Source organism: Parambassis ranga, chromosome 4 (assembly GCF_900634625.1).
Source record: "Parambassis ranga chromosome 4, fParRan2.1, whole genome shotgun sequence".
In the NCBI taxonomy this organism is placed as follows: Eukaryota; Metazoa; Chordata; class Actinopteri; family Ambassidae; genus Parambassis; species Parambassis ranga.
The window spans coordinates 22590506-22618242 of record NC_041025.1 but is presented as its reverse complement, the minus strand read 5'-3'; the positions used below and the strand labels follow the sequence as shown (position 1 = coordinate 22618242).

Here is a 27737-nt window from a genome sequence, read left to right as displayed (position 1 = left end):
TTTAAATAACATCAGTCATTATAAAGAATATTTTATTGGTGGTTTTAGATACATGGTAGTCTGGTTTACATCTGCCCCCAGCAGGTGGGGGTCATGCAACACAATAGTTCTGAACAGAAAGACTCCTTGTATGTCTGTCTTTATATATTTTACTATACAAGAATATTGATGTTCTGCTTTATTATACTTTATATAAAACATGAACTTTAGATGAAATGATCATTTATACTGCTGAAACAATGCATAAGTAAAAAATATATAAAATGGTGAAAAAGGATTAGCTAGAAAGTGACATCCGTTTAAGAGAATTCTGAGACATCAGTTTTTGAAAGACAATAAACATGAAACCATTAAAAAGCTCTGTCATTTCCACAGTGGTTGTTTTACTCTGGAATCAATGAGCTCCTGTTCAGAAACGTGCAGCATAAAAGAAAGACCCTCATCTTCTAAATAAATACAGGAGCGATAACTGCTTTCAGCCACAGGAAGTGTTTAGACAGATTCGTTGCTCTGAAAAACAAACAATATTATATATTGAAACCTGCAGTTAGAAGGACAACGTATACCGTACAACAATAAACATTTAGATTTTTCCCCCTCTACATTGCAATCATTTGCTGAGATACACAGACTCGGCTGTGACTCAGTGACTATCAGGCTGGATACTGACCCCTCCACAGCAGCAATCCCCACACAGAGCTCCCAGCAGGCCGTTCACCACCTGGGTGGCACACAACGCCATCTGGATCAACCCCATGATCAGCAGCACGGAGAACAGAGAAAGATGCCAGGACACCACGCCAACTGGCTCTACGCATCTGGACCACAAATCTTTGTCAGACAGGTAGTCTCTGAGAGGATGAGAAGGTGAGAAAGAGACAGAAGATATTTATCTGTAGATAAATAAAACTTTTAAAGGGTTAACATCCAATAATAATGATATAATAATATATAATATAAGAATTATTATTAATAATAATAAAAATACAAATACAATCTAATAAAATAAATAAAAATGGCAGGTAAAATCAGGTCAAAATGTCAACATCTTTTGTTGTACCAAAGGCCAAATGAGGAGGAGGTACAGAGGAGGCCTGTCTACTGTGCAACAGCAGGTCATTCCATAGTTTTAGTGCTGCCACCGCAAAAGCCCGATCCCCTCTGAGCTTCCAATGGGTCTTGGGCACGCTCAGGAGGAGCTGGTCAGCTGACCTGAGTGACCAATAGGGCGTGTAGGGATGGAGAAGCTCAGAGAGGTACAGAGGGGGCAACAACCATTCAGACACTTAAAAGCAAATAAAATGTATTAAATAATATAAATTAAAAAAAAAAATCTAAGAAACTAAATCCTGTTCAATTAGGCTTCACAAAGGGTCAAGCATGGCAGACTGTTAACCAAAGACATTTTTTTTTCAGAAGCAGAAGTGGCTCAGTGGTAGAGCAGGGTTGTCCATTGTCATTGTTGTGTGTCCTGTGGTGTTCCTTGCTGGTCATTGCATGACACTGCTTGGCAGCAGCTGTAAGCAATGTCCCTCTGGGATTATTAAAGTATTTAAAATTAAATTAAAATTTTAAAAAAAATAGAATAAGAAATGGATCCTGAGGTGCACAGGCAGCCAGATTAACTATTTCTAAGGATTTTCAGATTTTTCCGTCCAAACCTTGAACAGTTTAATGTGTCTCACCCGTCAGAGAAGGGATACTCCCACACTGGGCTGGTGGAGTTAGTGTTACAGACAGGCCCTTTGTTGATGGCCACAGCAGAAACTATAACAGAGTAACCAGCTCCGACAACACCGACAGCTGCAAACAGTATAGAAGTCAGCATCTGCAGAGAAGGAGAGCAGGGAGAGGCAGAGAGCCGTCACTCACACTGGAAATCAATACATTCAACAGTCGCACTTTAAACAATGACAACAATAAAGTTATTCTCTCGGAGATCAGGCTGAGGGTCATGAACGCAGCCAATGCATCTGAGAAAGTGTGAGTGTGTGTAATCTGACAGACTTTTGTTTGCTGATTCTATCCTCACACACACACACACCTACACATTCCTGAAGTATTGATCAGTGTGAGTCTGTGGAAGAACAAAACCAGTTCTGTGTTAGAAAGTCATGGAATTCCCATCAGAGGAACGTCTTGTAACAGTAATCGATTCCCATTCATGTGTGATTCAAAAGGTGAACTGAAATGCGACTCCTCAGTTCTATCAAAGCCATGTTGTTGTGACAGTGAAACAAGCATTGATCAGCCATAAAGAGCCACAACAGTTCCGACTCCATGATAGTTCGCCCACTCTGGTGAAGCAAAGCTTTTGGTTTACAGTAAAAATAATATAACGTGCACTTCCAGTTCCAAATGCCGATACTGGAACAAGGCTCCAGTAATGAGTCCTAAAGGCTGGAAGTGCGTTGTTCATGTTCATATAATACGCTGCTGAAGACCTTAAAAAAGTCCTCCAGCTGTAAATAATCATTTGATTATGTTGAGAAGTTGAACAGGGAATTATATTATTCTCACCGCAAATCTCCGCCCACAGCTTTCGTTGCCGCAGCAACCGCAGCAGTCATTGTTCTTCAGACCCAGGAAGACCAGAGCTGGGAAGATCATCTGTCATCGAAAGAGCGGACGAGATAATGAACAATTTGTTTCTTTACTCAGCGCAGGAGGAAATTATGACATTATGGCCTTATGGCCTGCAGTATCATATAACAAGCTCCTGTCCTGTCCTTTAGGCAGCAACCCATTAATACAGGATTAATAATCAATCTAAGAAAGATTCTGAAAAGAAAGATGTGACAATTTACCTTTTATATCCTGTAATATGCAGAACTGTGCTTTTATATCTATCAACGTTCAGATTAATCAATACCAACACTAACAGCCTACCACACAGAACATTGTATATTTTTCATCACACTTGCACAGACGCACTCACCAGCAGTCCAGATCCCAGAATGCCTCCAAAGTACCAGACCTCCTGTGTGATGTGTTCGCTGTCCACAGACTTTCCACTGGGGAAGAAGAGCAGGATGTTGCACAGCACACACACAATCATCAGCGGCATCAAACTGATCCCGAGACATTTGGCAAAACCGCCTGAACACATTTTCTCCTACGACTCCTTTTCCTGAAACACCTTTGTGATATTGTGGATCACGTCCAGCCTCTGTTCACTCCGAGAAGGTCACGGCACACAATTCCCACCTGTTGTCCTTAGGAAAAGTCTCTAGTTTACAGAGTGATGCTGTCTGCTTCACCTGTCCTGTCCTCTGTGGTAGGTGGATGCCTCATTTGAGCCTTTATAGCCCCCCCGCCCCTGCCTGCCTCTCTGTAATCGCATGGCTTTACTGTAACATCAGGCAGATGTAATAAAGCAGGACCTCTCATTCACACACACACACACACACAATATGCAAACATGCATGCTGCCCACACCATGCAAACACACACACATTATGACCTTAATGCAGAATTACATACCTGTGTGTGCACAGACGGACCAGTGAAAACTCAGTGGTCACAGCAGTTAATGTTTTACAGTGTGTTTTGTGTACATGGAGACAGAAGAGGAAGTAGCAGCTCCCTACAGCAGGGCCCTCATGGATGAGCTGCACCTATCTGAGGTCCAGCGGTTAGCTGTGGGTGGACCTTTTATTCATGAAAAATACCACGGAGGTGTCAAAAACTGGAAAAACTAGAGGACCAGAAGCCTGCCCAGCAATCAATCATCTGCCAGCGTACCATGTTACATTATTATTATTATAAAATTACAGTATTTTCCATAAATACAAAGAAATAAATATTTAGAAGAATTATTCCAGCTCTGCTTGTTATTTGTCTTTTTAATCTGTTGCTTCTTGCAGCTAGAATCGATGTGATCTGTGAGCTACCTCTCATTTCTCACCCTGGTCGAGCCAAACTCAATCAATACCCGAGAAATCGATCGGAAGTTGAAAGTCCATAAACGTCTTAAGTTTGCACTGTTTTTTTTGCTCTGTTTTTGACTGTAGTTGCTTGCAGGCAAAGCCGGATGGGTACCGACCTGACTTTCTCCTCTCGTCGGTCCCCAGTGGTGTGTTTGCGCGGCTGTGTGGCGTCCAGCCAACCGTTAGCTTCGTGTATAGGACTGGGTGAGTGGGGGCGGGTATAGCTAACAGTAGCTAACTGTAGCTAACAAACTACACTAAACATCAGAGTACAGCACTCCAAAAGAGGGAAAAATCAGAGATTGATTGATAGATATTTAAAAACAACAATAATAAACATATACTAGTTGTAATATATATTTCTAAAATAAAATAATAATAATCAAGAATTCAAGGAAAGACCAGGAAACAGGTGCTGCAGGGAGTCTAAGTAAAGTTGTTTATAAGACAATATCCACACACATCTGCAATACAAGTATTAAAGGCCACAAATTATTCACAACTTCTGAGTTATGAAATTATGATTCAACTAATTAGTTAATAATTTAATTTGATGTAGATTTGCACCTTCAGCTAAGTCAACACCTGGTGATGTGTGTGTCCAGATGTCCTGAAGCGCGGTGGCAATGCTGCAGATGCTGCGGTGGCCGTGGCAGCAGCTCTGGCGGTGACTGAGCCGTGCAGCACCGGGCCTGGTGGAGACGCCTTCTGCTTGTTCTACAACGGAAACACTGGAGAGATCAGAGGGATTAATGGCAGGTGGAGGCTCAACGGTTGCTTTTGTTCCAGTGTCACTCACAGACTAATCAGCTGATCAGCCTCGCTCTCTCTCTCTGTGTGTGTGTGTGTGTGTGTCCTCAGTGGTCGTTCACCCGGAGCTCAGACCTTGGACTTACTGGAAGGACGTGGCTACACTGCAGAGGCCCCTCCACCTGTGTTTGATGCTTTGAATGTTACAGTACCAGGGGCCCCTGCATGCTGGTGTGACACTGTGCAGCTGTTTGGAAGTCACAAGGTTTGTGTTTGTGTTGGAGTTGTTCCCTCAAGACGACACACTGTGCCTTTGTGTGTGTGTGTGTGTGTGTGTGTTAACACATCTCAAACCGAGTTAGACACTTTCAAAGATGTTTTCTCACCCTCACACATAAAAAGAGAGAAAACCCTTAAAGGAAAGTGCAAATCAGCATCCACACATTTCTTCTTAAAAACAATGACTCATCCTTCCTGTACAGAGTGTGTTTCCTGTAACGAGCGTGTGTTTCCTCGGCCTGTTTCCTCAGCTGTCTTTGCAGGAGGTCCTGAGTGGGGCAGTAGAGCTAGCCGAGGTGGGGTTTCCTGTTGCCGAGGTAACAGCTCACCAGTGGGCGAAGTGGGTGGCTCTTCTGAGAGAAGCTGGGAAGGAACTAGGTGGGGCCTTGCTGATTGATGGTCACACACCCAAATGTGGACAAGTATTCAAAAACAAGGCCCTGGCTCAAACCCTGAAGGTAATCCTTGAAACTAAGGTCATGTGAGCAGCACTGTGACTTTTTTTTGTGAGTTGTAACACAATGTAGAACCCCTGAGAAGCCCTCCTGTGCCCTGATATGCTTTTCTAAACTTGACTTAGCCTCCTATATCGGGATACTTTGGGTGACCCTGAGGACCTGCTGGGCAGTTAACCTTGAACTCAATTGTGAGTTAGACTCGATAATGAAGGAAAACAGAGATGATAGAGAGTGGGAAGAGCATAGATTGTGAAGGAGTAAGCAAAGTGGAAGGATGGGAGGAAATAAATAGACATCAATGAGGAAGTGGTTAAAATAATTCAAGTCAACTGAGGTTAGCTCATAGGAAGCGTGCAGGCACCACCCATTACACTAAAACAACTCACAGTTAAAGAATGTAGCATTGATAATTATTGGGACAATGGCAACTGTCAAGCTGTGGTTAAATATTAAACAACAAGTAAACAGTTAATTCTTTAATATAAGGATCTGAGTGGTCCATGGAACACCTGTGATGGGGCTAAGTGACCCACAAACTCCCCGTTTTTGGGCCTAACAGGTTCCAGTGCTATGCCTATGTATACTATTCTTATAGAAAATTAAAAATAGTTTAAAAAAAGCGGCGAGCTAACATAGCAACTGCAATGTTTATAATTGTTCCACGACACACAGTTTCGATGTTTGGCACAACTTTCCTTTTACAGCATGAATGTGTGACCATGACTCTGTTTCCGTGTGGATAATGTTATATTTATAAAACTACATTTCACTCTTTCCTGTCTGTAGGAATTCAATAGGACTAAGGCTGCGGCCACAGTGTGTGTGTGTGTGTGTCACAGCTTAAGTATGCACTGATTGATGCACGGCTGTATAACTACAGGCCCTTTGTAACACAGGGAAACATGCCTCATATCTACAAACACACACTCATACAGACTCTGCCTCACGTTCCTGTGTCAGGAGGAACAATAGCAGTGACCTCAGCCTCATTGATGGCCGGTTTCCATGGCACCATGATGACCATTCCTTGACGATGAGGGTGTGTCATTTCCTCGCGGAGCAAAATCACACATTCGCACACACCCTCCAATTCATTCGATAACATTGACTGGACTGGTACATACACATTGTAGTAGTCAGCCCTCTCAAACGCCGCAATCCTGTGGCATTACATCATGCTAACCGCCACGTTTAAAAGGTATTAAAACATAGAGAATACAAACAGATGAACTGTATATTGGTGTATCATCGATGTATCACCAGGAGCTCGGTGAACGTGGCAAAGCGGCTTTCTACCAGGGCAGAGTGGCACAAGCCATCGTTGACGTCATCCGTCAGAATGGAGGAGTCATGACCCTGGATGACCTCAGCAGCCATGACAGTGAGGTCGTTACCCCGATAAGCACCGAGTACAAGGTCAACCATGCTTCTTATTATGGTTTTTGTCTGTATATTTGTGCTGTGGTCAGCAGGCTGAACGACTGTCTTGTGCCTTCAGGGTGTGCGTCTGTGGGAGCTTCCTCCTAACAGTCAGGGACTGGCTGCCCTGCTGTTGCTCAATATCCTGGAGAACTTCCCTCAGCTCAGAGGTAACCAGAGGGACACTGAGGCACAGAAAGTAGAGCGATTGTTGTTTAAAATTCCAACAAGTTGCAGTGTTACACTTAGGTGCTACAAGCTATTCAATCATGGGAGGTATGGGGAAACAAATTGAAATATGTTTCTTTGTGTGTGTGTGTGTGTGTGTAGCTGCAGGTCATAACAGCTCTGACTACATCCATATATTTGTGGAGGCTGTGCGTTTGGCACTAACAGATGCTATGTGTTACCTTGGCGACCCGGACCATGGCACCATCCCTTTGCAAACCTTACTGGACAAGAGCTACAGCCACCAGCGAGCACAGCACATCAGCATGGACAGGTGTGTGTCTGCTCGTACCAGTGTGTACCAGTCGCTCTCTGTTGACTCTAGATAGGGCTGTAGACTTTTACTTCCCCTGACCTTAACGCCCATCCCTTTGGGGCGCATCCTTCACATACACAATGTGTGTGTGGGTGTATGTTTTGGCAGCAGTGTGTTGACTTGTTAGTGCTGTAGACTTTGAACTTTAGGTTTTTATCTTTTATAAGGCAAATACACAAACAAACTATAAAAGTATAAATTAACATAATAATCTTTAACATCTGTGGTATTACATAAACCCCCTCATCCCATTAAGCGTGCAGTTTACTCGTTATATATGTTATTATTATACTGTTATCTGTCTTTTTAAGCATGTGTTGCTCTCCTGTTTCATTTGTGTGTGTGTGTGTGTGTACCTGCAGGGCCATGGAGCGAGGGGAGCCTGGCCCGACGACAGGCAGCGACACCGTCTATTTCTGTGTGATTGACAGTCAGGGAAACGCATGCTCCTTTGTCAACAGCACCTATTTGGGCTTTGGGACCGGGCTGGTCCCTAAGGACTGTGGATTCTCACTGCAGGTCGGAGGGAACATGTGCTGTTAGGTCCTACAAAAATAATCAACAATAACGTTATTAATATAACTGCATTTATAACATTTCTAATATATTGATGACAACAAGTGAAACCAAGCAAGAAAGCTGCACATTTTTATATTCCATGATCCTGTTTGGCATGATAAGATTTACCCTGTGAGAGCAGGGATGAACAGCTTCTTTGAGTTATGCAACTGTCATATAGTGTCTAAGATAGTTATGGTGACATTATTTTCATAAAACGGAACCATTTATCCTGCAGCATTTCTGACTCTCTCACAGAATCGGGGTGCCAACTTTTCTCTCCGTCGTAACCACATGAACTGTGTTGCTGGGGGGAAGCGGCCGTATCACACCATAATACCTGCACTGCTCACTGACGCTGCAGTCCAGTCGGAAAAACCACAACTCCTGGCTGCACTCGGGGTGATGGGAGCCTTTATGCAACCACAAGGACACATCCAGGTATGCAGGGCAGACACTCACACACACACACACACATATAAGTGCTAATAAGAGATGTTTCTGTTTGAAGGTGTTGTTGAACATGTTGGAGTTTGGGATGAATCCTCAACAAGCCCTGGATGCACCGAGAGTCTATGTACACTATGACCACAAAAGTACACACACACACACCCTAACCTGCAATAAAATATCACCTCATTAATGTGTGTTTTTAGTCAAAACAGTGATTACATGGGTCATTCTGACATGGTAGCGTCAGTGCTACCTTAAATATATTAAACAGCCATAGATGTATATATTGATAATTATTGAAACATGCTTTTACTATTTCTTGTGCCTGTAGAGCACTTTGAATTTAAACTACAGAAACATTTTCTGATTGGTTGTGTGTCTTTCCAGCTGAGCAGTGGTTTGTCAGTTTGGAGGAGGGGATCCATCAGGAAGTAGCTGAGGAGCTGAGGCGACGAGGCCACAGTGTTGACTGGCCTGTCACTGGTACGTTGTTTATGTAACTGCGTGTGATGATGATCATTCTCTTGTACATTATTTAAGATTTCCTTTGACTGAAAAGTCATTATGTTGCATTTATTGTTATGTTTATGTACGGTAACACTCTAATAACGGCCATAAACAGAAGGAACCTGTGGTGAAACTGCTGGTACATTCAAATCGGTGTCATTAGGCTGCAGTGTCCATAAACTCCTTGCTTCCTACAGGAAGCTTTAACAACCTCTGTTCCTCTTCCCTTTGAGGTATTAGCAGACATTTTATGTTCCCATTTACTTCCTATTATTGCCGGTGTACCAAAGCTGTCAGGGCGAGATAGTCCTGAAATGAATATTATATCCAATACATAATTGATGCCACTTAACATAACGCCAGTTCCAATACACAATCGATCATTTTATACATAATGCTAATGGATGCTGATCGGTCAGTTCAGCTTAGAATCGGCTGCAGCCGGAGACCCTGTTTTTGATGGGAGCTGGTGTAGGGGCTCTGCTGCTGCTCTTTGGATGCCTCAAGGTGCATTTGTTTTTTTTTATACTACACACAGGCCACAACAGGTCTCACTTTGGGCGGGGGCAGATCATCACAGTGGGAGATTGGTGGAATCCGTCCGTCACTCGTCAAGCTGCTCGTACATCCAGGGTGCTGTGGGCGGGGTCAGACCCCAGAGCGGACGGGTGCGCCCAGGGATACTAGGAATATGTGATTGAAGAGATGACATTTACAGCTAAGATGATATTTTTGATAATTTATTTTGTGATTTAGCCAAATTATTATAATTTATATTGATTACCATGTAACACGTCAGGTTCTCGTCGCCTTCGTGAGTTGCCTTATTTGATTCTCCTGATGTATGTTTGCCGTTAGTACACAGACACTGGATGTAATCTGTGATTTATAAGAAAAAGTGTTGGTGGACTACACGGTCTGCTCTGAGCCAGACAGGAGCAGACAGAGCAGGAGGATTGGGCTCTGAGTTCTGTTAGATTAACGCCAAAGATGACCTTAACAGATGATTTAGATTGATATCATCTATTGTTAAACCTGAACTGTAAGTAGTTGCTGCTGATTCAGTGCAGTCTGTAGCTGAAGGAGAAAATCTAGCACATTTAGTTTCACGGAGTTCAAATCCACATTTTGTTGAAAACAAATCGAATTAAAATCCATATTTCGATCACTACATGTTTGCAGGTGACGAATAAGTTTGAATTCTCTGCTCATAGACTGTGAAATCTTTGCACGCATCATGCATCAACTGCACTGCACGTTTTCAAGCATCCTGGAGGAAGTTTATGTTTTTCATGTAATCCTTATCTCTTGCTGATTAGTTTTTAAATCTGTCAGGAAACTCCCTGCTGCCCATTAAACAAACAGCACACACAGACAGGATTAATTATTTTACAATAGATCTGGTGGTTTGAAGAAAACCCGTAAACAACATGTACTCTGTTTTCACCACAACACAAATCTCTGGATGTAGAAACATGATGCTGAACTTTGTTTCTGTGCTGATCTCCTTACAGCTCCAAACCCACCCTAGTACCACTCATAAAGCGCCATGTGTCCTGTCACCCAAACACACACACTGTTTTACATAATCTGTCCTAATCAACACAGCTCGTTAGCGCAGGTCGTTAGTGGTCAGTTCCAGCTTACATCCAGGTTTATCTGGATTCCAGCTGGATTATAATACGGCTCTCAGTATGGTGGGCCACCCTAAACACACACACACAGACACACACATTTACACTCTTTACTGGCTTTCTGATGCAGCACTATTAGGAGTCCAGGTCTGTCCTATTGGCCTGCATAGACCTGCTAAACTGTTGTATCATCACAACCCAGACAGACAAAGATCAGTGTCTGCAGCCAACAAACTACAACTGATTTCAGTTCTCGTCAAGTGACAAGCCAAAAGGAAAGAATGCAGATAACAGCAGCAAACAAACAAAATCAAATCAGCTCCTCTTTCCTGGGGTCCACGGTACACAACAATGACACAAAAGCAAGAAAAGAAATGAGTCACTATACGAATAAATCCATCGTAAAACTTTGAAATGTTGAACAACGTGGAAATATCTGGAGTTCAGCTTACTCAAACAAAATACTCAAGTGTGTGTACATAATACCAAACATAAGATAGAGAAACAACCAAAAACCAACACACCTGCCTGCTGCAGAGGGAGTGTGTGTGCACAGCCAGTGCTCTTAAAGCCTTCAGATAGAAAAGCCCAACTCCAGGAGCCACCATCAATATCAATAAACCATCAATAAAATGCCGAGGGTAAATCAAAGTAGCGCCACAAGATGGTAGAGGAGGACAGTGTCATAAGAGCAGAGGTGGCATTCATCAGGGACCCCCACCAAACCCCCCTGAAGATGCTCTGCCCACAGTCACCACCAAACTAGAGTTCATGCAATGGGTTCCCTGAACAGAACCCATTGCTCAAACATGAAACACATCATCATCAAACAATCTCCCAACTGTGTCCACTAATACAAACTCTCACAGACAAAGTGGCACTCAAAGTGTTTACGAAAAGGCAAACAACCAGCCAGACAGCAACTGGACGAGCCCACCAAGAAAAATGTGTTAAACACGAGCGTGTGTGTGTATAAACATGAGATAAAGAAACCCAAGAAAAGTAACTAAAAGCCAACAAACACACTCACACTGCCTGCTGGGGGGGAAAGAGTGTGTGAGCCCAGCCAGCCCTCTGAAAGCCTGCTGATGGATTTGGACCTGGTGAATCTGGCGGCCACACCCTGATCACACCTAAAAGGAAAAGACACAATATGCATATATTTAAAGTAGGAGAAGTTATGATCTGGGTCATTATTGGATCAAAGATGTCTACACACAGACAATAACTTAATCATGGATTCAACGGTCTGTATCCTCAGGAGGGATTAAGGAAAAAGCACTGATTATGTATTTAAACATGTCAACCTGCTGTTATGAGTGAGTCACTCTGAGGAAATTAATTCTTTAGAGTGCCCTGCTGTCTAAGAGGCTGTGGGAAACACACACACACACATTTGTGGGATTTTCATATCTCTGGCTGAGCTCCTCTAGTCATTGGTCAGTCCCTTTTCCTGTGAGTGTGTGTCATAGCAGAACCCCCCTCTGTAAAAGGAAGGAGATTCATTCAAGTCTTAAACACTAACACACACACACACACACACACACACACAGGACTCTCGTCACTTGTTTTCGTTTCCTGGCTCCCCAGCTGCTCTGACCCTTCCCTCCCCTCTTCTACTCCGTCTCGGCCCTCCTCAGTCCATTCCAGCTCTCTCCTCCTCGCGGGTTGTCAGAGTTTTTCGGGCGAGCCATGTGTTGTTCGGTGGGTTTTGCCAGGTCTCTGGGCCTGGCTTTGTTTCCTCTGGCCCTCTGTTGCATCCTGGCCAACCTGCTGCTGCTGTTTCCTATGGGAGAAACCAGCTACATCCAGCAGGACCGGCTGGCCAGCTACATCTGGTACTTCGGTGGACTAGGAGGTGGAGGTCTGGTGGTGAGTAAAAAAAAACAGCACTTAATAATGTTACAGTTGTTATTTGTTATACTTTAGGCTGATCATCAGATTTCATCCAGCATCACAATGTTACAGTATTGAGCTGCCAACTTCTCCAACTCGTTCACAGTGTGTATGATCACCTTTCTTCAACTTCAGTATCAACTAAATTTGTTTTAAATTTTCACCTAAATTTGAATCCTTGTAATTTTACACCTTATATTTACCAAAGTTCTACAGTTGATGCTAATCAATAATCAAGAAATGTGAAGAAAATGAGTTTTGTTTGTACAACATGAGATTTTAGGAAAAGAATTCATCTTAATTTTGCACCCTTCTTGCTTTTTCTGCTGCTTAAACGTGGGTTTACATGTATATATAACAAATTTATATAGAGATTAATATGCTATAATCTTGATAAATCTTGACCTATACTTCTGAAGGGTTTGGCCATATTTATTGGAGAGACCCAGCATTTCTTTAAACTGTCTGACCTGAGAATAAAGAGCCTGATAATCGAACTGTACTGCACACTAAAATTGTGATAAAAGTGAAAGTGACTGTTCCAAATAATCCCATTGGATTATTTTGCCTGGCAGAGGCTGAACAGATTTAGTGGACACAGGTTTTGCTCCACATGTTTCAATTCATCACTTTTAAGGTCAGATCTGAAACAAACTGTGAAGCCAAACGGAGTGTAATCAATGTTTCACGGCTGCATGCGACACGATTTGTCCGATTGAAAAGAAAATGAATGAGAATCTTTCAGAGCATTCGCACCATGTGACTCCTCAGTTCGTCCCCTCCTTCCTCTTTCAGTAAGGAGGCAGCATTAATGTTTGTCGTCTGAAGTCGATGTAATGACATAAAAACACATTTTTCTTCAGATTATTATTAAATATGAGTTGTTTCCTCTTCAGCAGTGTTCAATCTGTGTGTATTTGCAGTTGTTCGTGGAGAACAATGGCGTGTTGTGTGAACGCACAGTTAATCCGTCTGCTCCGCATGCTGCTGATCTGATGGGTTTATGCCTCGACCGAGCAGAAAGGAGCTGTTCTTTGAGTTTGGTTTTATGGAGGGACAGAGGAGAGATTGTATTTGTCCTCAGACTAGATTAACCCTGCTGAACACTTGTGCTGGGTGCAATGAACGTCTCTAAAATGTTTGCTTCTTTGTAGAGATGCTCACAGACTGTGCTGAAAAATACATCCCACACTGTGCTGCCAGTCTCAAACACAAACTTAAACCTCGAGCCAAACAAATGCCAGTAAAAGGTTCTACATGTAGGTATCTCAGAACCTTTACTAGGGGCTGTTATAGTGAGCATGCTCAGTTCAATCGATTCTCCCGCTCTAGTCTTACACTCCACATCAGCTCAAAGCTGTGGTCACAGCTAAGCCATTTGTATCCAGAGGTGGAGGAAGTACTGAAGCTTGGTACTTAAGTAAAAGTGCAAATAACCAGCAAAATATATACTCAAGTAAAAGTAGAAGTCAACAACCCTACTTAAGTAAAAGTCTTAAGTACTTTTAAATGTACTTAAAGTAATAAAAGTAAAAGTACTCATGCACTGAATATATATGATTGATTCCCATTGCAAAGGATCTGAACAGGTTAAAATAATTAAAGAAATCATCTTAAATGAAAATGGACCATGTGTAGTTAATGTGTAGTTACATGTTCAGTCCAGAAGCAGCTATGGACAGGTCTGTGTGTCATGAGGCAGGCTGTGGGCATCAAGTGAACAGAGAGGCTGCTGATAACAAACAGGCATTCAGCATGTTTACTGTGTCAGTGTTCCTGCTGTAGATTCATGTTATGATTCATGTTAATCAGACATTAATGGATGGACCTGTGTTAGCAGACAGCAGCTAACTAGTTAGCTAACTGAGCCAGAGCACCGGCATCATGACTGAGGCTCATTATAGAAACACAGCTGGCAGCGTGACACCACCTCCATGCAGAGTCTGACCTCACATCAGTCCAGCAGTATGAACACAACTGTATTCATAAATGTACTTGTAACTACAGACATTGTAAAAAAAAATTGTAGTGGAGTAGAAAGTACAGACAACAGCTGCAACATGTAATGGAGTAAACGTATTAAGTATGCACTATTATCTTTACTTAAGTATAAATACATAAAAACTTACTTAAGTACAGTAACGAAGTACAAATACTTAGTTACTTTCCACCACTGTTTGTATCATTCTTACTAGCAAAAGTTACACACTGAGCACCTTTTGCTGGTGATAACATTCCTCCACCAGGAACACACAGCATGAGGTTGATGTTTCAGTCCTTGAAAGCAGAACATGTGCAGACTGTGCATCTTCATGGGCTCTAACCTCTTACCTAACAACAAAACGGCTCACAGTATCAGGGGGACTCAACCCTGGACTCCTGAGTGAAAGGCTGCCACATTGCATGAACCCCCCCCACCCCCTCACATGGACTTTTGTGGCTGTATTGATCCTATGATTGGATGATGTTGGGCAATCTGTATAAGTTCTGTTAGCATAAATGTAACCATGTGTCGTATCTGGCTGAGGTATTATTGACCAAAAGACGTAGGCTGCAGGCCAAACCTAAACACAAATGAAAGGTGTGACATATAAGAACAGATATAGATCATGTTAATCAATCAAGCAGCACGTTGTCTTTGGTGGATTTGCTGGTTGGCTCGCTGAGAAATGGACTGGTCTTTTTATTGTATCTGTTATTGCAGAAGGATCCTTTATAGTAACTTAATCATGTATCGCTTCTTTGCCTCTTGTCCTTGTTTTCTTCCTCTTTGTGGAAACAACAGGACCCCGAAGAGTCAAAGAGCAAACTGAACTCCTCTGAGAGAAGTCTATCTTTAGCTCGTTCCTTTCCTCTCCCTCCTTTTTTCTTCTCCCCTCCATGTTGTCAGTGTCTCTAAATGACAGGGATTTAGAGGGACATCCAGGAAGTGTGACTGTGCTCTGATCTGTTTGTTTGTGTGTAAAAACCTTGGGAACTTCCCTCCTCCTGTTAGACTTAAAGAGGGGGAGGGGGGAAAAGGGAGGGAGAGAAAAATAAAGCATCAGTTTGGTCCATACAACTTTGGTCTAAATGTGGACCAGAGTAAAAGAATTGCGTTGTAAATAAATGGTTGCAGTGGTATAGCAGGGTTGTCCCGTAACCGGAAGGTTGGTGGTTCGATCCCAACTCCTCTCTAGTCACTGTTGTGTGTCAATAAAAATGGCAAACTTATTGTAAAAAGAACATACAAAGAGAGCCGCTCTCTGAGGCTGTTGTCTCCATCCCTGATGTTGTTATTAACACTTGGATTTAATAAGGGATTAGGTGTCTGTGCCTGTGCTTTGTCAATAATCGCCAGAAAAACAAATACAAACTCTACTTTTTTGTACTTACAGATGTTGATTCCAGCCGTGTCCTTCACCACTCTGGGTAAATGTGGCTGCTGCTGGAATGAGAGCTTAATGGTAAGACATGCTTTAAAATGTGCAGCTGGTACAGTCTGATGTAAATCAAGGACACTCTGTTCACTACACAAACTGTAACTCTACTGTAACTGTAACTCTACTAACTGTAAATTATGTTGTTCAAAGCAACACTGTGGCCTTAGGAGGGAGAATGCTAATGCTAATCCGGCTATGGTCATTTAACAAGGCTCCCTTTGTTAGGTAACACAAAGTAAGCTTGGCTCATAGCACTCAAGACAGCTGCACTGTGTGTGTGTGTGCGGCAGCTGCCTCTGTCTGAATAAGTGAAGCCGCTTTACATTCTTTCTTTTACACAGTTGAGCATCTGAACATGTGCGCATGTTTCCCTAAAACTCCCTCTGTGCTGCTCTGTACAGATGTGCGGCTCAGCGTTGGCAGCTGTGGTCGGCCTGGTGGGGTCAGGCTACTGTTTCGTCATGTCAGGCTTTGCCCTGGTGCAGGGTCCCCAGTGCTTCACCTCATTCGGGTGGACGTATCCCTTTGCAGACCAGGGGGGCAGGTAAGCCATCCATAAAATCTGTCGGAAAATAAAAGGTGACAATTTGAAATCAAACACATATCCTCAACAGCTGGATTGTCGAGATAAAAGAAGGCCTCTGACTGTTGCCATGTTGGCGACCCCTAATGAACTTTTAAATCAAAATAATTAAAATAAGTGAGTTATACACAATTCAAACCCCCTGTATGGTCGTCGAACTTATCAGCAGAAATAAAGACTGTAAACATGTTTATTTCTGCTGTAAAGTTGAACATTTTACATAAAGGTCTATAGGAAGTGACTCAATTTTGAAGACTGCCCCCAGAGGCTGTGGGTGGAATTGCAGTCTATGACACTTTGGACCTCTAATCTCAGAGATTACACCTGAAAGCAAAACATCAAACCAATTTCTGCAATTTGCTTCTGTGCTACGATTTTGACACACACACACACACTTTCTCTCCCATGTGGTATTCCAGCAAAATATTTCATGAATGTGACACCTCATTTTTACTGAAAATCTTTTACATTTTTGCATTGGGTTCATTCCTGACTGATCATGCTGTGTGTTTTTGTCTCAGGTATCTATTGCAGCCGGAGACTTGGTCGCGGTGCCTCCAGCCGGTCCACATCGTGGAGTGGAACGTCACTCTGCTGTGTGTGTTACTGGGCCTGGCTGTGCTGCAGTTCATCATCTGCCTCCTACAGCTGGGGAACGGATTAGTGAACGCAGTCTGCCGACCCTGCTGCTACAAGCAGGAGTACAGCCTCAACGCTTAGGCGCACACACACACACACACAAGTTTCCCACCTACACAGCTATACTGCATGTGGACACAGTTAAAGAAGAAACCCCCACACACACACACCATGCATGCACAGTACATGAATGGACATGTGCATAGGCTGAAGTCTGCACACACACACCTCAATGTGTATGTGTGCATAACACAACAACCAAGTGGCAAAGTTATTGATGACCGCAGGATATTTGTTCACAATAATAAAGACATGTGTGTCCTTTACTTTCTGTATGATGAGGAGGACACACTTTATTTGCTCAGGTGGTGAAAAGAGGCTCAGCAAGCAGACAATGAGACAGAAAATGAGTTTTCTTAATCACAATAATATAATATCCAGGTGCACTGGATTAATGCAGCCAGCTAAACACAACGGGGAGTCACCAGCACACACACAGTAACATGGCAGCCAGGTGGAAGCTGTCTTTTTTTCCCTCTAAAGTGTCCTTCCTGTCTAGTTTTTATATTTTGTGTTCCCAGCATATTTCCACTGTGTTGGGCTCACATGTGCAACACGAGCAGTGTGTGTGTGTTTGTACATGTTGTTGTAAATTGTTTTCTTAATGTCGTGTCGGATGCTAGTCCAGCGTTAGCGTACATTTTATATATATATTTTAGTTACATATTTTTATAATGTACGGTTTTGTTTGAGCTGCATTGAATAATAAAAAAAAGAAGTATTTCATTTTATTTATCCACGGTTTTGTTGTTCTTCTTTCATACACCACACAGACAGCAGTGGCCTCCTCCTTATTACTGTATATGGATTGTATCGATTACCTTCTTTCTTTTTGCTCCTCACTCTTACAGATAAGGAGGGTCACCGACACAGATTAGCTCACATGTGATTGGTCAGAATGTGTGTTGATTCCTGGATATGACTGTGTGTGCTGGAGTTTCCAGAGTCGCATTTTATTGATTTGTTTGGCCAAATTCTTACAGTGTCACAGAGAATTGTTTCCTTTGATTACTGATGGAATATCAGGGATAAAATGTATAATTCACAAAAAAACAGCCTGTTATTCTAAACTGATTTAGTCCACAACACATTTAAGTAGTTAATAGTGGACGGCAGTATTGACTGGATCAAAGGTTAAAGGGATTTTTAACCCCTGAATGACACAGAGACATGATTTCCAACTGCAGAGAAATCCTTAAAAAGAGATGAAGTCTGAATTCTTACTTTTTTTAGAGCATGATTCACACAGTCACCTATCTACAATGAATAATTGTATTAAAAGTATAAAAAAAAGTATTGAACCGTGTAAACCCTTGTAACATGCAGTATACGTGTGTGATGAGAGTGCACACACAGTTTGACAGAAAGTTGTGAACCTTTCCTGTTATTTATAGGAGCAGCCTATAAACGAACGAGCTGCTGAAAGTGTTTCAAAAAAAAAAAAGTTTGTTCTTATGCAAGACCAACCTGCTGATTAAACAACCGCTGTCTGATGGTCAGTGACCCCTTCCAGCTGTCTGGCAGCTGACGCAGTATAAAGACACAGAGGGTCTGAGGCAGACTGCTTGTCATCGCTCGTCTTCATCTTCATCATCTGCTGGACAGAAACAACAAGTTCATCTCTGTCTCTTTGGACTCCTATCCCTGGAAATAGCAGCTTTGAATATTGTCACGATGTGTAGGTTGGGGTTCGGGGTTGTGTTGGTGGTGTGTTGTGCAGTACTGTGTGTGTCTGGGATGAGGAGAGACTACTTCATCAGGATAGAGGAGGTGTCGTGGAACTACGCTCCGACTGGGATGAATGTCATGCAGAACGTTACGCTGCAGGAGGACGAGTAAGTGCACGCTGAATTCCTATTTTGTACTTATCTTGTATTTATGTAGGATGGAAGATTTAGAGACTTAAACAAAAACAAGTCAACATTTAACCAGATGTTTTCTCTTCCATGAGAACACTCACCTCTCTCTCATCTCTTTGTAGGGTGGCCACTGTCTTCTTAACAAAAGGCCCCCAGCGCATCGGTCCCACCTACAAGAAGGCTGTGTATAAGCAGTACACCGACGCCACCTACAGGACGGAGGTGTTAAAGCCAGAGTGGCTGGGGTACATGGGACCTCTGCTGATGGCTGAGGAGGGAGACACGGTGTTCATCCAGCTGAGGAACGCCGCATCCCGGCCGTACAGCATCCACCCACACGGACTCAACTACAGCAAAGGCAACGAGGGTGAGAAGAGAAGGATCAGTGCACACAGACAGACTAATACAGGCTAATATGATACACTGTGTGTGTGTGTGTTCAGGAGCCCTGTATCCAGACGGCACAGGCCCAGAGCTGAAGCGTGACGACTCCGTGGCTCCTGGTAGGACGGTGATCTATGAGTGGACGCTCCCAGAATCACACAGCCCAACACCAGAGGACAGCAACTGTTTGACCAGATTCTACCACTCCCACGTTTCTGCACCAAAAGACATCAACTCAGGACTGATAGGACCCCTCATCACCTGTAAGAGAGGTACAGATTTAATCAGATCATTTATATTCAGAGGCAGAACTACACTCCACAAAGGAGGCCCTTTAGGGTGAGTTTAACCCTCACTGTGTCCCCTCTTCTCCCCTGCAGGAACCTTGGATGTCCATGGCGACCGTTCGGGAGACTACCTGTATGCTCTGCTGTTCATGGTGACAGACGAGAACTTCAGCTGGTACCTGGATGAAAACATCAGAACGCACATCACCAATCCTGCCAGAGGCCTGAAGGAGGACGAAGACTTCATTGAGAGCAACAAAATGCACGGTGAGGGATCAGGGACTGATGTTACACACACAAACACACACAGAGAGACACACACACACTAATCCTGAGTGTGTGTTGCAGGTATAAATGGTTTCCTGTATGGGAATCTGCCCGGACTGAGCATGTGCCAAGGCAACAAGATCCACTGGCATTTAATGGCCTTGGGCAACGAGGTAACTGCTGAATTATAATTATTACTGTACTTTTGAGTCATTTTGTCAACACTTCAAAATAATAGAGGAGGCGTATTTTGTGTTTTATGTTGAAAGATTGAAGAGACTATTAACTAACCTGTGGGCCTCAAAGTTGTCATTCAAAATCTAAGGTTTGAATGTTGTGTATCGACAGGTGGACATGCATTCTATTCATTTCCACGGTCAGATCCTGACCGTTGCGAACCGCCACACAGACACGGTCAGCCTGTTCCCGGCCTCAAGCACCACAGCTGAAATGGTGGCTGATAACCCGGGACACTGGCTGCTGACGTGCACCGTCAATGACCATCTGATGGGTGAGATCTTCAGTCTCTGTGGACTTTTACACACACACACACACTGGTTGGTGTTTATTTAATTGTGTTGTTGTGGTGTTTGTCTTTAGCTGGCATGCAGGCTATATTTGAGATTAAGAAGTGTTTCCCCAACGTCCACAAACCCCGGCCTCATGGTGAGCTCAGACAGTTCTTCATTGCTGCTGAGGAAGAGGTCTGGGATTACGCTCCAAATGTGCCTACTGATGGGTCCGTTACTGTACACACACACACACTGAATTCACATGGTTCAGATATTATTCACGTTTCTGCAGCTCCTGTTTGTGTTTCTAATGTACAGAGAGGCAGATACGTTTGTAACCAGAGGACCAAACCGCATCGGAAGCCGCTATAAGAAGGTTCGCTACGTGGAATACACAGACAACACCTTCACAACAAAGATGCTGCGCAGCCCGGATGAACAGCACCTTGGAATTCTGGGTAATTCAGTCTGTATTTTGGTCAGTCACAGCTGTGAGCCATCTCCCAGCATGCCAACTAGAATTTCCAACAATCTCTGTGTGTGTGTGTGTGTGTGCAGGTCCTGTGCTCCGAGCTGAAGAGAAAGACACCATCAAGGTGGTTTTTAAGAACAAAGCCAGCCGGCCGTACACGATACAGCCACACGGAGTGCAGTACAGCGTGGAGCAGGATGGAACACGCTATTACAACGAACTGGAAGGTTAATACATGCACATACAAAATACTGTTATCACTGAGCTACGTCCATCCTCCACCTGAACACCCCTTTATCTCCTCAGAGACATACACAGCAAAGAAGCTGCGAGAGCTAAAGGGAGAGCAAAGTGAGTCACAGTCTGGAGTACAGTGAGTTACTGACTCTCTTCTTCTGCCATCATTCTGATTATTTACGTCACTTGTTTGGATTTCAGGAGTGGTGACTCCTCCACCTGCTGCCCTGGTCAGACCTGGGACTGTCCACACCTATGAGTGGATGGTGCCTGTGGGTGCTGGACCTGTGCAGGGGGAGCCGGACTGCCTGACCTACATGTACTACTCTGCAGTGGAGCCTGTTAAAGACACCAACTCTGGACTGGTTGGGCCGCTCCTTATCTGTCGACCTCGTTCTCTGAAGAAAGGGGTGCAGGTGAGGACAATCTATCAGATCTAGCTATCGGATAATAAACCCTGATAGATCAAGGAAATCACACTCTTTGTTTTGTGAGAGCTCTAATTGGCGAACCAAGAAAGCAAAAATGTACTAAAGAAAGGAACTAACACTCAGTGGTGGAGGAAGTACTGAAGCTTGGTACTTAAGTAAAAGTACAAATACCCAGCAAAATATATACTTAAGTAAAAGTGCTACATCAGCAATCCTACTTAAGTAAAAGTCTTAAGTACTTACTTTTAAATGTACTTAAAGTATTAAAAGTAAAAGTACTCATGCATTGAATATATATGATTGATTTCCATTGCAAAGGATCTGAACAGGTTAAAATAATCAAAGAAATCATCTTAAATGAAAATGGACCATGTGTAGTTAATGTACATGTTCAGTCCAGAAGCAGCTATGGACAGGTCTGTGTGTCATGAAGCAGGCTGTGGGCATCAAGTGAACAGAGAGGCTGCTGATAACAAACAGGCATTCAGCATGTTTACTGTCAGTGTTCCTGCTGTAGATTCATGTTATGATTCATGTTAATCAGACATTAATGGATGGACCTGTGTTAGCAGACAGCAGCTAACTAGTTAGCTAACTGAGCCAGAGCACCGGCATCATGACTGAGGCTCATTATAGAAACACAGCTGGCAGCGTGACACCACCTCCATGCAGAGTCTGACCTCACATCAGTCCAGCACAGCTGTATGAACACAACTGTATTCATAAATGTACTTTTAGTACTTTGTAGTGGAGGAGAAAGTACAGATAACAGCTGCAAGTATAAAAGTATAAAGTATGCACTATTATTGTTACTTAAGTATAAATACATAAAAACTTACTAGTACAGTAACGAAGTACAAATACTTAGTTACATTCCACCAGTGCAAACAATCAACAAACCAAACAAACACTGGAGACATGGAGGACACAGGAAAGACACAGTATAAACAGACAAAGAGGAGGACAAGACAAGAACTGAACAAGAGGTGAAAAGGATCAGGGCTGAGCAGGTCACCAGAATGGAGGGAAACACAAGAGGAAGCAAAACACAAGGGAATCCACACTGAACACAAGACTTTCAAAATAAAACAGGAAGTAGAACTAAAACCAGGCAAACAACCAAGACAAACAACAGAAAACTGAACAAGAGTCCATGGATCACGATATTAACTCTTCGTCTGTCTGTCTTCTGGTCACTTAGAAAAACTATGATAAGGAGTTTCACCTGCTGGCTACAGTGTTTGATGAAAACCTGAGCTGGTATCTGGATGAGAACATTAGGACTTTTACCACTGCACCGAACACGGTCAACAAGGAGGACGAGGGCTTCATGGAGAGCAACAAAATGCATGGTGACTATTGTTTTAACCATTAAGAGGATGTAGATGTTTATTTTTCTGTCAGTTATTATCAAGTATATACATATAGCTACCCCTTCTGCTCTTATCAGATATGTGTGTGATATTTCTTTGGTTCTCCTTTAGCCATCAACGGCTTTGTGTACAGGACCCTCCCAGGCCTGACCATGTGTAAGGGGGACAGGGTAACATGGCACCTGTCAGGACTGGGATCAGAGATGGACATCAACAGCCTTTACTTCGAGGGCAACCGTTTCCTCTACCGTCAGAACAGACAAGACTCCATCAGCGTTTTCCCTCACATCTCACACACCGTTACCATGGAGCCGGACAGCATGGGTATGTCGATCAACTAACAACTGTTGCTATACTGTCGAGATTAGCAATGCTAATATTTATATAATTTAAATGTATCATTTATATTTTAAAAGGTAGAGAAAAGCCATATTTATCCATGACACTCCAAGCAGCCATCATGTTTATCTCTGCAGACACTGTTCCTTTGTCCCGATCTTTAAAGAAACCACTTGAAAACTGAAGTGAAAACACTTGAGGAGTGCCCCGGCCCTGCAGGGTCTGATGCTCTAATTGAATAGTTGAAAAGATAAAACAACAAGAAAGAGCTCTCAGGAGAAGAGGATCCAAGTGGAAGCAGGTGGTTTATTGTCACATGCAAAGCACAAGCTTCCATGCAGGTTGGTAGACAGGCGAACAAAACCTTCAGAAAGGCAGAGACGGAAAGAAAAACCTGAATATACCATCAGATGGAAGAATGATAGCTCAAGATGCAACACACAAAGCAATACAGCGGAATGAGTGCATGTAGAGAGCAGGTAAAGTGCTTAAAGGACGGCTCAGCTGCTCCACATGGTAGCAGGATGCTGCAGCAGAGGACATCTGAGGACATCTGGTGGGACATGGTAACCTGTGATGAAGCCTGAGAAATGAATCTCATTGGGACCCTGACATTTATGGCTTTTAATGGGTCTGGCTCTTTTGTACATGTGTGTATTTCAGGTCAGTTTGAAGTGGTTTCTCCCACTGTGAACAATTACCGCGGCGGGATGCGAGCCAACTACACGGTGGCCAAGTGCAGCCTTCTTCAGCGTCAGGGCGAAGTGATGATCCACTCAAAAACATACTACATCGCTGCCTTAGAAATGGACTGGGACTACTCTCCTAATCGCACCTGGGAGGAGGAGATGTTCCGCGGCCAGGAGAGGTATCACCTGTGTAGCATCATACTGTAGTTACACACAAAGAAGTTTGCTGAGACATTTTTCTCCCTGCTGCAGTCCTGCTACCGTCTTTCTGGACAAGCAGGGTGGGTTTATAGGCTCACGCTACAAGAAGGTCGTCTACCGGCAGTTCACCAACGACAAGTTTACCAAGCAGGTGGAAAGGACAGCTGATATGGAGCACCTGGGCATTATGGGTAAGCTTTCCAGACAGCAGTCACACATGAGCATTCATATTCAAACTTAACTATGAGAACGTTTCCCGTTAATTCAGGTCCAATGATTCATGCTGACGTGGGAGACAAAGTTAAGGTGGTTTTTAAGAATATGGCGTCCAGACCTTATTCTATCCACGCACATGGAGTCAAGACAGAAACCCCAGATGTCCACCAAACCCAGCCAGGTACGGCAATACTGAAAATAAACAGGAAATGAGAGGGTGTGCATTGATACAGATTAAATCTTTACATGACCTCAGGAAGCATAAAAAAAAGCATGATTTTTTCCCCCCGTTGTGTTTTCATCATGTGCCGCAGGTGAAACTCACACTTACAACTGGTACGTCAACAAGAACACTGGGCCGACCAATGAGCAAGAGAACTGCGCTGTTTCAGCATACTACTCCACTGTGGATGTAGCTAAGGTACGCCGATACACCGCAAAGACATCCGAGGGTGCATGTTCACACATTTACATGTTGCCTTCTCACCTCCAAGGATCTTTACAGCGGGCTGATTGGTCCGTTGGTGATATGCCGCCGTAGCTGGGCCAGGTGAGTGTTCCTGCACACACCAAGGCGTTATACATGCCAGCAGTGGCTCAGTAGTAGAGTAGGGTTGTCCAATAACTGGAAGGTTGGTGGTTGGATCCCAACTCCTCCCTTGGGCAAGGCACTTTACCCGCCCTGCCTCCAGTGCACTCACTGGTGTGGCGCTCCTTGCTGGTCATTGTATGACACTGCTTGGCAGCAGCCTTAAGCAATTTCCCTCTGGGATTATTAAAGTATCTAAAATAAAATGTATTTATTTATTAACATTAAATGTTTTATACTTTACCTCTTTATCCCTCTTTATCCTCTTTATACATATGATAACAGGAGTCTTGGATTGAAGAAGGAAGTCGAAGAATTTGTGCTGCTCTTCCTGGTTTTTGATGAGAATGAAAGCTGGTAGGTTGTTTAAACAACGGCAGGTTAGACCGAGCAAAAGCAGAACTTGAAGCTGTCCCTCACACCTCAGGTATCTGGACGAAAACATCAGGACACACATCAGGAGTCCCCGCGCCAACCTGAAGGACGATGAAACCTTTATTGAGAGCAACAAGATGCACGGTGAGAAAAAACACACTCAGCACGGCAGGATCATCATCTCCACCACCATCAAATGATGCACTGACCTTTCCTCTCCGATACCTGTGCACAGCCATTAATGGTTATATGTACGGTAACCTGAACGGCCTGAACATGGAGGTGGGCGATAAGGTGTACTGGTACCTGATGGGAATGGGCAATGACGTGGATATACACACTGCGCACTGGCATGGCCACAGTGTGGAATATAAGGTGTGTAATAACACACACACACACACACACAACAAACAAGTCACATGATGCAAATGAGTTCAATAACACATGTTCTTTGCAGCTGGGTGGAGGTCCTCACCGCACGGACGTCTTCGAGCTGTTTCCAGCCACCTTCCAGGTAAAACCGTGGACTCTTGGTTGTGTGTTCATTATTCATTATATATGCCTTTAATCACTGAGTCTTGTTGTCTTGTTGCAGACGGTGAAGATGCGCCCTCAGTATCCTGGAACATGGCTGCTGCACTGTCACGTCACTGACCACATCAAATCTGGCATGGAGGCCATGTACACAGTGGCTGACGAAGGTAAAGAAGCAATTCAGACAAATAAAAACGAGGAGGATGTAATGGAAGTGACAACTGGTTTGTTTCTATTTGACAGCAAAAAAGAGGGGAATCTTTGGCTGAAGAAGAAAATGGACCCAGATCGAAGCGAAACAGACGATTTCAATGTCTTATTTACTAAAAGGAGAAGTAAGAATAAAGGGAAAATAGCAACAAATAACAGGACTGTCAGGACTAACTTCTGCAAAGCGTCAACATCTTAAATTAAAAGGAAAGTTTAAACACAAACAAGCAGCACAGGCAGGCAAAAAATGACCCGCTGGCACTGCCCGCCTCTCTGCTCCCAGTCTTTGTACCCCAGACCCTGTTAAACAACAGGAACCACCTGGTCCAGGAGGAACACAGGAGGGAGGGAAAGACCCAGTTCTCACTCAAATCATATTAACTGTTTATATAGATCATTGATGGAGAGCAGAATATACACATCATGCTTCCTGTGAGCATTCTATCAACATAATAACTGACACATATACAAGTGTATGCACAAATATACAAATATTGACTTCCATCTGGCTAAGAAAGGATATATGGTCCTCCACTAGGTGGCAGCAGATTTGCATCTTTATTGAACACAGGAAGCAGCAGCATCCGTCACAGATCAGCGTGATGATTTGACACTAAGATAATGATACGCTGTATGGATGCATGGTGCATCAATGAGTTTAACTGCACTGAGTGTGTGTGTGAGGCTCCAGTGCTGCCACAGACACACAAACTTAAAGGACTTTAAAGTGATGCACCTGTGAGCCTTTAAGCCTGTCAGTGTCCCACAGTGAGACCTTTAGGAGGGTTGGAAAGTTCCGATGAGGAATTGAACAACTTCATTCACACACAGCCAGAACCCTACAACTCCTTCTGACCCCTCAGCACATTTTTAATATTCTGTAAACAGTTTCACAACAAAAAAAAATCACATTTGATGCCCCCATGCTCAAGATAAACACATTTTAAGAGTAAATATGCAGTTGGACGGGCTTGTGAGGCGCCACTTTATTCTGATTTTGCCCTTTCATTGTTCAAGCATCTGAGATTGTAAAGATTGCTTATCGTCAGCGAACACACTCCCTCCATAAATACACACACACACACTGTACTGAGTGCACATCAGTGTCTAAGCAGCCACCTGCAGTGCTCCATTAGCTGGCACGGAAATGGAATTTAAAAAGATTCAGACCATGAAATGTGGCCGATAATGCCACCTCCGATCTGAACCTGCGCTGAATCTCAATGCTGTGCTAACAGCTCTGTCACAGTCAACTAGTGAGAACTCACCTGACACTCACTCCCACACTCCAAACCATGATGGCTTCACACCAGAATCTTGTGTTGTCTACTAGCAAGCAGCATTTATGAAACGTTAGCGGGATAAAAGTTTACTTTCTGCACAGTGACCACTTTAAGACTAACTCAGAGTCTTTTTTCAAGGTTGGTTTTCTCAGCCTTGTTAAATAATGAGAAACAAAAAGCCACAAATTTGGAGAGTTTTGTACTTTTTGGTTCCTGGTCACCTGGTCATGTATCAGGAAGGAGGAGGCAGCAACAACAATTTTAAGGTCAGCATTCATCAAAGATGTATCTGTTTTAAACCCTAACGTGAAAGGAAGAGGAGTGTTTGATGTGTTTGAGCAGAGCTGT

General features: G+C 43.4%; 4 protein-coding genes across 4 annotated transcripts; 3 read left to right on the top strand and 1 right to left on the bottom strand.

Annotated features, from left to right (window-relative positions):
• Nucleotides 1-15: 15 nt before the first annotated feature.
• tm4sf4 (transmembrane 4 L six family member 4) lies at nt 16-4595 on the bottom strand. Its single transcript, XM_028404637.1, has 5 exons — nt 2939-4595; nt 2521-2610; nt 1686-1828; nt 671-851; nt 16-510 (listed from the first exon to the last, which is right to left on the bottom strand). Exons 1-5 carry the CDS (start codon nt 3107-3109, stop codon nt 493-495), a joined length of 603 nt encoding a protein of 200 aa, XP_028260438.1. The 5' UTR covers nt 3110-4595; the 3' UTR covers nt 16-492.
• LOC114435096 (glutathione hydrolase-like YwrD proenzyme) lies at nt 4034-10167 on the top strand. Its single transcript, XM_028404639.1, has 12 exons — nt 4034-4133; nt 4535-4688; nt 4791-4944; nt 5210-5416; nt 6680-6832; nt 6915-7005; nt 7166-7337; nt 7742-7898; nt 8196-8378; nt 8449-8533; nt 8778-8873; nt 9436-10167. The coding sequence occupies exons 1-12, from the start codon at nt 4034-4036 to the stop codon at nt 9582-9584; spliced, it is 1701 nt and encodes a 566-aa protein (XP_028260440.1). The 3' UTR covers nt 9585-10167.
• A 125-nt stretch (nt 10168-10292) lies between these two features.
• Nucleotides 10293-17866, top strand: tm4sf18 (transmembrane 4 L six family member 18). Its single transcript, XM_028404638.1, has 4 exons — nt 10293-12403; nt 15805-15873; nt 16251-16393; nt 16954-17866. The coding sequence occupies exons 1-4, from the start codon at nt 12224-12226 to the stop codon at nt 17150-17152; spliced, it is 591 nt and encodes a 196-aa protein (XP_028260439.1). The 5' UTR covers nt 10293-12223; the 3' UTR covers nt 17153-17866.
• A 939-nt stretch (nt 17867-18805) lies between these two features.
• Nucleotides 18806-26262, top strand: cp (ceruloplasmin). The gene is made up of 24 exons (XM_028404635.1): nt 18806-18966; nt 19113-19357; nt 19434-19646; nt 19755-19928; nt 20010-20101; nt 20277-20439; nt 20529-20667; nt 20759-20898; nt 20999-21139; nt 21219-21263; nt 21351-21565; nt 22782-22932; nt 23065-23277; nt 23956-24160; nt 24234-24373; nt 24451-24579; nt 24713-24819; nt 24893-24948; nt 25273-25344; nt 25415-25506; nt 25598-25737; nt 25820-25876; nt 25958-26063; nt 26140-26262. The coding sequence occupies exons 1-24, from the start codon at nt 18806-18808 to the stop codon at nt 26163-26165; spliced, it is 3222 nt and encodes a 1073-aa protein (XP_028260436.1). The 3' UTR covers nt 26166-26262.
• The last annotated feature ends 1475 nt before the right edge of the window (nt 26263-27737 follow it).

Coding starts and splice junctions, on each gene's coding strand:
- tm4sf4 (XM_028404637.1), bottom strand. CDS start 3,109: ATGTGTTCAGGCGGTTTTGCCAAATGTCTCGGGATCAGTTTGATGCCG. Junction 2,611..2,938: donor TTCTGGGATCTGGACTGCTG/GTGAGTGCGTCT, acceptor TTTCGATGACAG/ATGATCTTCCCAGCTCTGGT. Junction 852..1,685: donor GAGTATCCCTTCTCTGACGG/GTGAGACACATT, acceptor TCATCCTCTCAG/AGACTACCTGTCTGACAAAG.
- LOC114435096 (XM_028404639.1), top strand. CDS start 4,034: ATGGGTACCGACCTGACTTTCTCCTCTCGTCGGTCCCCAGTGGTGTGT. Junction 7,006..7,165: donor GAACTTCCCTCAGCTCAGAG/GTAACCAGAGGG, acceptor GTGTGTGTGTAG/CTGCAGGTCATAACAGCTCT. Junction 8,379..8,448: donor AACCACAAGGACACATCCAG/GTATGCAGGGCA, acceptor TTCTGTTTGAAG/GTGTTGTTGAACATGTTGGA.
- tm4sf18 (XM_028404638.1), top strand. CDS start 12,224: ATGTGTTGTTCGGTGGGTTTTGCCAGGTCTCTGGGCCTGGCTTTGTTT. Junction 15,874..16,250: donor GCTGGAATGAGAGCTTAATG/GTAAGACATGCT, acceptor TGCTCTGTACAG/ATGTGCGGCTCAGCGTTGGC. Junction 16,394..16,953: donor TTTGCAGACCAGGGGGGCAG/GTAAGCCATCCA, acceptor TTTTTGTCTCAG/GTATCTATTGCAGCCGGAGA.
- cp (XM_028404635.1), top strand. CDS start 18,806: ATGTGTAGGTTGGGGTTCGGGGTTGTGTTGGTGGTGTGTTGTGCAGTA. Junction 19,358..19,433: donor CTACAGCAAAGGCAACGAGG/GTGAGAAGAGAA, acceptor GTGTGTGTTCAG/GAGCCCTGTATCCAGACGGC. Junction 20,668..20,758: donor CCAAATGTGCCTACTGATGG/GTCCGTTACTGT, acceptor TCTAATGTACAG/AGAGGCAGATACGTTTGTAA.